At 42.5% G+C, this 8,424-nt stretch overlaps 1 protein-coding gene across 1 annotated transcript; it reads right to left on the reverse strand.

The window, feature by feature from the left end:
* Positions 1-4,995: 4,995 nt before the first annotated feature.
* LOC104607588 (uncharacterized) lies at positions 4,996-7,669 on the reverse strand. Its single transcript, XM_010273256.2, has one exon. It carries the CDS (start codon positions 7,327-7,329, stop codon positions 5,374-5,376), a length of 1,956 nt encoding a protein of 651 aa, XP_010271558.1. The 5' UTR covers positions 7,330-7,669; the 3' UTR covers positions 4,996-5,373.
* Between the last annotated feature and the right edge of the window lie 755 nt (positions 7,670-8,424).

Raw genomic sequence — 8,424 nt, forward strand, 5'->3', positions numbered from 1 at the left:
TTGTACCATTTTTATTTATTTATTTATTTACTTTTTGCACTTGTAAAACCAGAAAACCAGAAAGCATGGTCAAGTGTTTAAGCAGATGAACTGGTTTTAACCCATCCAAACATTGCTTATGCTTTTAAGCAGCTGAACTGAAGCTTATCTTCAGCTTAGCCCTCCTGAACGGTCCCTTAAAAACTCTTTTTCTTCTTGGAATTACCCAGTTAGGTAAAACTACTCTTTGTCACATAAATGATTTCGTTACGTGGGCCTTGCCGGAAATTCATGCCGCCTGGTTCACAGTACTACTTTGGCATGCCTTGTATGTGCTAAAAATGTGGTACCGACATTCATTATTTTATGTTAGGCATTACTTGATGATTCCCCTTTTCATGGACAAAACATCTTTATCATCTATAAAATGTAGTTATGATAATCTCAGACTTGTACGGAAAACAATTTTAGGTCTTACGGACCTTCGGAGCAAGTTCCTGGTTTGAGTCAAACATGGGATTAATGAAACGTGAGAGGGGTTTAAATGCAAAAGCCATCGAGTTTGGCTTGTAAAAGAACAAATCCAAGGATTCAGGAAAAAAAAGTTTACTGGAAAATTCTTTCATTGTGGGCTGTTCTGTTACATTCTGCAGGATAAGAAACCATTTCTTTCTCCAACTCTCCAATCCTTGGTATGATACAATTGGCCCTTTAATCTGTGCTAAAAAAAAAATGCTTTGGGATTTGATGATGATGTTTATTACTCTGAAGTCTGAACGTTAAGATTCATCTCCTTCATTGAAAGGTGTTATTCTCTGATGTTCTCCTGTTGTATAGCTCTTTCGTTGTAAAGTTGGGACTAAGGACTCAACAAGGGGGGACACAATCGTGGAGCCTAGGAAGCATATTGCTCATAGAAAACTGTAATTACTCTGTATGGTATCGGTTGGATCTCAGCTGGGGGATTCTTCAGGGGAATAGGTTATGAATTACTAGAGACATTTTAGTTGCATGAGACAACTTTTTCTTCTAGAGATTCTAGATTATTTGCTCTTCAGATTTCGTAAGAGTATATAATGGATGCTTCTGAGTATCCCGTGTGCTGATCTGGATTCTGAATTGCTTCGATAGGTGCTCAGAAATACTGGTAAACAACTTCATCAAAAACATGTCCAACTTTGTTTTCTAGTGTTTTTCATGGATCTTACCAAGAGTTGCATAAACTCGGTTTTTTATTAGCATTTGATAGACGGGGTGCTATGGTTACAAGGGGTGGATTAGATGTCGATCTTACTGTGGCATTTCTTTTGCACAAAGTGGCTGTTTCAACCCGCATTTTCATGCTTCTCTGTCGGAGAATGATCCCTAATTTGAAAACACAGATTTGGCAAGCAAAACTGGGGATGGAGAAAATGACTTTATTCCTATTTCTATACAAAAATGTATCCGCACCTCAGCGATGAGCGGTACATGGTAATTCTTTTCCTGGACGATTATATGATCTCATGCGTTGGAACTGAAGTTGAGCCTGATACGTAATGTTTCATCTCGAATGGTTCTTTGGAAAGAGTGCAGATGCAAATATACACAGTATAAATCATGGTTTTTAAAATCGAAACGGACCAGATGGTTGGACTGGAAATATCGGGAACTGGTCATCTGATCGGTTCTATTTTTCCCCAAAACCATTGATTTTGAACAGCAAATCGCTGAACTGGCCGATTAACTGTTCAATTTTTTAATTTTTTTGTTAGAACAGGCCAACTGTTCGAACCAATAACTGGACCCTTGATCGATTCAATTTTAAAAACCATGATACAAATACATACAAAATATAAAGCTTTACACTCTACATATTTCTATTTACACTCCTTCCAAACTGAGCCGAAGTGTCTAAAAAAACGTCCAGGCCCAAGTACCGACGACATATTTATTATGTTGCATGCACATGCAAACGTATCTCATCTAAGTGTATGCTTCGCATATAGTGTAACCTGTCTTACTCTTACAAATGGAATTATTGAAACGAGGGCGCATTGTTATAATGAGGTGGCCTTACAGGTTGCCACACGTCTTATATGTAGAAAATTCAGATTGACCCCATTGTGGGTCCCATTTAAAGAGATTCCTATAATGTGATTAGATGATTTCCACCATACACTTAAAATCTTCAATGTATAAACTTGGGAGAATGAACATCCTCTAACCAAGTCTCGACAGTTGTTTGAAGGTGAAATGGTAAAGTCATATAATAATTGAATGTAATAACGACTTAAGTCAAATATCCAAAACCCCTTGGAAGGGTATGTACGGTGTGGGATACGCTGAAGATGCATGGTGAGGGATGTGTTGGAAATTTCCTTTTGGGAGGGCTGAAGCGTTCGTTAAGCTGCTTTTGGAGAAGCTATTGAAAAGAAGCTTCCGTGGAAAGCCAAAGATGGAGCAAATGACAGATAACTCATCTACAAAAGCTGATCTCCGCGTATTATGCTCTTACTTTGAATAGTTCACCCTAGTCTTTCCATGTGTCAAAGACCCAAAAGTACTCAACTTCGGCAGCCCAAAAAAAAAAAAAAAATCAACATTCAACTTCAAGAAAAGAAAAGAAAACCGAAAAGGCTCAGCGTAGCTAACTTTATCCCCCCAATTCCCTCAAATATGTTGTGTCCGTACAATTTTTTTGAAAATTGAACTAGACAGGTGGTTTTGGGAATCGGTCATGGCTCTGAGTTTAGTTTTGGACTCTAAAACCGTTCAAACTGTTTGACCCAGAATCAGTAGTCAAAGCAATTCTGTTTTCCGGTTCTATTTTAAAAATCACGGTCTGTACGTCGGATTCACCATTTTAATCTATGAACGGCGAAGGTCAGATTGATTCAGCACGGCTTCCTTTGGGGGAAAGACAGTCAAAATGCAAACGAACTACCACCAATTTGTTGAATCTCTAACTCTTGCTCCTCTGCTTTTCTCCCTTGACTTCGTCAAGGTCTTACCATCCATTTAATTTTCATATGAGTATGATGTTGTTTTTTACTTTTCAATTCCAGTTTTTTATTATTTTTATTCATTACTTCCACCATCTCCTACTCAATCCACTTCTAATTCGATTCAACTGAAACCAATCGACGAAGGTCTGAAAGATTAAAAATAAAAGTTGAACAGCTTGGACTGGGATTGAGGTTGACCCTAATTTCCTGCTGGTCCTTTAGATCAACACACTCCGACTTTCTGAAATTGGGCTGCAGATTGCAGTTGGCCGCGGCACCACTCACCAACTAATCCACATGAATTACAGAGTCCTACGGCCCCACCTTCAGTCCCTCTAGTCCCTACCGTTCATTAGGCTCTCTACCCATATGTGTCAAAAAATGATTTAGTAAAGCTAACCCCGAGCTATACCTTTTGGGTCTTCCAAGACTGCCCATCAAAAAGTAAAATAAAATAGAAGCCTAAATTCCTACACTTTTCAAAAGTATTTGCCAATTGCCATGACATAGAGATCATCCCAAGGGTTAGTTCAGACATTATTCTTTTAAAAAGAATAGCAAACATATCTGTATCTTCCATTACTCGTTATAGTTTATAGCATTTTTCATACGTAGTAAACAGACCATTCTCAATCTCGCTGTGTATCGTTAAGCTCAAAATTAAAACTGTTTTTTTTTTTCTCGGTAAGCCTTTGAGATTTTGATTATGTTCGATAAAACCAGAACTAGAGATGTCCATTGATGCTTTCCATTATTCATGGCAAGACATTTTTTTTTTCCACTTTGGTACTTTTGGTAGATGTTCAAGATAAATGCTGTATTTAAGCTGGCACAACCCATTTGCTTTTATCCATATACAAGTGGAAAGGCATTAATAACACATAGAAGAGATAATTTTATATTATTTTTTCCTCTGGTACTACATATTACACATGGCAGGGGATTAAAGGGTGGGGACAGAGCAGACAGAGCAGGTGCACGTGAGATTCACTGATCTTACCACGGAGAGCCTGCAGTTAATACGGGTTGGACGCCAAGTCGCCAACTGATCATTCAGCTACTGGATAATCGGAGAAGATAGATTGAGGAGTTGAGACATTCACAATGTGGAAGTAGGTCGTCCGCAGTCCGCTTTATATGATAAGAGAAGAGATAGAGGATATAACGTATTACCTATGCAGAGGTGAAGTTTGCATGTTTTGCAAAATATGTATATAAAAGGTAGTAAATTGAAAGTTTAGCAAAAATGTGTCCTTTGATTTAATAAATAATATTAGATAAATACATTTTATCTATTCTATGAACACATTACATTTACAGCCTACAGGAAAGAAGTAAAAATTTTGACTTTTTTCAATGTGAAAGAACATGTTAGTGCTAGTGTTAGACACATACAAGTCCTTAGATGATCTTTTTTGGCCCGAATCCAGTGAGAATTATTCTTTGCACTCATCTTGAGCGGTCTTACAACTTTAGGAGGGGGGAGGGGTGGACTGGAACTGGATAAGATGAGGACCAAGCCTCTGGCATCTGTAGCAATAAGCTCCGTCCCCATGTTATATACAAATGTTTTCTGATTGAACTATTGAAGGCCACCGGCCACGTTTACAAAAAAAGGACAAAACACACTTCATGTTCATGGGCAAAGGCTACTGGGATTGCTGGCATTGGTCCAGAAACGATTGTTGAGGGGAGGGAACATTACATGAGACGGAGTCTCCCTGCTGCCGCTGGAGTGAGTTGTGACATAGCTGCGATTTCAGGAGATGGCCCCCAAGTCCCATGCCCCTCGTGGTCAATGGCCTCATGGCCTCATTCATCTCTTAATTTCCAATCTCTTCTTGTGACCTGTCAATCAAATCCCAAAGTACTAACCAACCACTATAAAGAATCTATTCACCCTTTTCATATTTCTAACGTACCATCCACCATTCATCCAAGGATTAAGAGAGACGATCTCTTCTACTGACCTTCTTCAAGGGCAAGTGACAGCTACGATTCCTTTTTCTTTTCTTTCCCCCCCTTTATCTTTCTGGTAGGCGGGGGACAACAACTATACAATTTACACTCTTACAGTAAATAAAATACTGCACAACACTAGCAGCAGGGACCAGAGAGAGGCCCTTCACATTTCATCCAAAACCAAGAACCGACAGAATAGGTCCTGTGCTGTAACCACACAAACCCAACTCTCCAAAAGCCAGACGCAAAACAAGTATCAACTCTAAGTTCACACACTACATAGTAAAACAATGGTTTTCTGTAGGTTTATGGGAAGTCTTTTTTCACAAATTCAAGAAAAGACTACCTATCAATATATACACTACATAATGTGAAGAACCAAAAAAAAAAAGGGGGGGGGGGATACAAATTTAATCTTGTTTTGAAAACATTTGTGCACATTGAATCAATGGAATCCTCTTGAACCTCTGGATTGATAGAGCTCCAACCTACCTTTGGCATCGGGTAACAATGAGTCGATGGTGGAATCTTGGATCATATAACTCTGTTTTGATGTCCATTCCAGCACCGTGAGAACCTCGGCTTGTGCAAGCTCCTCGCTGTCGGGGACGTGCAATGCGATATAGCATAATAGGATCAATGCTGGGATTTGAACAATCTGCTCACCGAAGTACACGAGCTGGATTAGATGCTTTGCCCCTCCGGCATTTATTATGGCCTTGGAGTGATCAAGATGGAGGTAATTCTCGATGCATGCGAACTTCGTGAGGGCAATTGCGGCCTCCCTAGAAACCTCCCCTTCTCTCTCATCGAGCAACCGCACCAGTGGCCCAATAATTCGCGTTTCTGTTGCTCTAAATGTCCTTGCTAAGTTTCCCATGGCCTTAATGCAGGGAACCAGAAGTTCTGAATCAGCCTTCTCGATGATCCGCAGTAGCTGGTCAACCACAGCCTTGGCAGCAGGGGAATTGGGCTTGAATGCAGACCGCCTCAGCTCTGTGTCTTGCTCGGCAACCGCAGTAATCTCCATCAGTGCCATAGCAGAATTGAATTGTACCTCCTCCGGGCCTTTCTCAAGGAGGACTGCAAAGCATAGAAGTGCTCTCGACTCTGTGATACTTCGGCATATTTCTGAGTTGCCCTTGGCAAGATGCCAAAGGGCTCTTGAAGCCATTGCTTTCATGCTGGCCTTGGTGGCTGGGTCTTCGAATTCCCTCCCTTTAATGCTAGTTCCCGACAGAGGCATGTTTTGCTGCTGCTGCTGCTGCTGGTAATGATGATTCTGCTTCATGTTGCCGTGATTGGCCTGATCGGCATTGTTATGTGGCTTGGATTGGGATTTTGCAGCAATGGTGTTTGTAACCACGTTATGCATCTGGCTTGGGTTGCGTTTCCCCATTGGATGAGGAATTTGACTTTCGTCTTCGTTGCCGTTGCTGTTGTAGTTTTTGTTGTTGGGGTTCTGGTTGGGATTATTACTCGCCATTACAACTGAATGAATCGACATGGTTTGTTTACTGGCAATTGCATACTTACTATGCTCCTGAACGGTCTCGAAAGCGAGATGGCTAACGAGTAGCCGAATTATATTGTTCTGGGCAAAATGATCTTGGCACTTGGGGTGATGGGCAGCGAGTTCAGATACAGCCCAAGCCACCACAGCCTGAACCTTCATGGGACCTTCTTTGAGGATTTTCGCAAACACTGAGCAGACGCCGGCATGGATCATATGTTCGACGCTCTCAGGGTCACGACCAAGAAGACCAATTGCCCGGGCAGCATTCTCTTGACCTTCCGATTTGCCTTCTTTAGCCAATTTCAGAAGGGGCACAACTCCACCTTCCTCGATTATGAGCTTACCGTATCTATCGTTGTCCCGGGCGAGCGATACGAGAGAGGCAGCCGCGTCGGATCTATCGTCATGAGATCCCGTATAGAGGGTAGCGATCTGTTCCCAGATAAGGCAGAGGATGGGCTCGTTAGCGGCGATGGGAGGAAGACCGAGATACTCGTCGTCACGGTCATCTGCGGAAGCGGAGACGCGGAGGAGCCAAGATACATCGCCAATGGAATTTTCGAGCTGAGAGGACATTTTCTTGAAGGCAGCAGCGGGAATAATGGTGAAGACGCGCTTCATGAGCCCATTAGCACGGCACTTGGTGACAAGGACGACGGCTTTGTCGAGGACTTGCTCAGTGTCATCGATGATGCGGCGAGTGGGACGCTCGTAGAGGTCGGAACTGGCACGAGCAGCTTGACGGAGGAGTGTGGCGAGCTTCTCGGTCTTGGATTTAAGCTCAGCGCACTCCTGCTTAAAGGAATGGGCCTCGTCGGCGGCTTTGGTGACCTGATCAGCCAATTGAATCGGCCTCGCTAAGATCTGCTTCACGATATCCGCCATGCCCCCAAACACACCAACTAATCCAAAGGGATCAAGGCGGAGAACGAGATGAAATCTCTACCAAATCGATAATCACTGAAAGAAGCCAAAATCAACAAATATAAACTTGTTTGACGAAATTGAAGGATCTGAAAAGGGGGAAATTTTAGAATAGATTGCAAGTTAGGTTGAGCTTAAGCAGGTGGCATTCTGCTTCCAAATCAGGGTGCGGAATTTGGATTGTTGGTGCCAGCTTGGCGAGTCCTGACGCCGGAGGGGGAGGAGGAGGTGGTGGTGGTCGGGGGGGGGGGGGGGTTGGTTTGGGGTGGAGAGTCGACGGGCGAAGTTAACAAGGTCAAGCGCGTTTTCTTCTCCACAGCCTTTTGAGCGATAATTTATAGCCCACTCTGTCCCTTGCTCTAAAATCTCTACTGTTTTTCATTGGTTGGTGTACAAAACGGGCCTATTCAATTTTATTATTATATTTGTTTAATAATTTATTATTATCATTATTATTATTATTTCCTGAACCGAAAAGAATTGAACAGCCGGCCGGCCGATGACTTTAGATTTTACCACTGGGAATTCGGAAAAGGATGACCGTCGGATGGTTCGGTATTTACTTGTTGGTTGAATATTTGATTCGTTGTGCGTATAATTTCTAACGGGGTCCACGGGCCACGGCCGTAAGATCTATCCTTCTTTTTTGATCCTAAAGCGTCGTTGTTTCGGCCGTTGTACAACTTCTAGTTGAATTGAAAAGGAGCATGTGGAAAGCGACGTTTCAGTTTGAGATTTTTAATTGAGTTTTCTTTCGAGGCCCAACAACAGGCCAGGCCAGGCCAGCCTAAGTTGGGTTCTAAAAATAAAATGGCCTGTCCTGAAAAGGCCAAGGTGCCCATGAAAACTGAAAAGGCCAGACAAGACTAAGATGGGCATCGATGGGCATCGATGGTCTCTAGATGGTCTCACTGAAAAGGCCAGACAAGACTAAGATGGGCATCGGTGTCCGCCAGCGAGCACCGCGTGCACCTCCTTCTCCAGTTCTCCTAATTCCTAACCCCCACTAAGATCATTGTACAGGGTCCACAGCTTCATCACCCCACCCACACACAT

The sequence above is a fragment of the Nelumbo nucifera genome, chromosome 5 (genome assembly GCF_055504915.1).
Source record: "Nelumbo nucifera cultivar China Antique chromosome 5, China Antique-T2T, whole genome shotgun sequence".
Classification (NCBI taxonomy): Eukaryota; Viridiplantae; Streptophyta; class Magnoliopsida; order Proteales; family Nelumbonaceae; genus Nelumbo; species Nelumbo nucifera.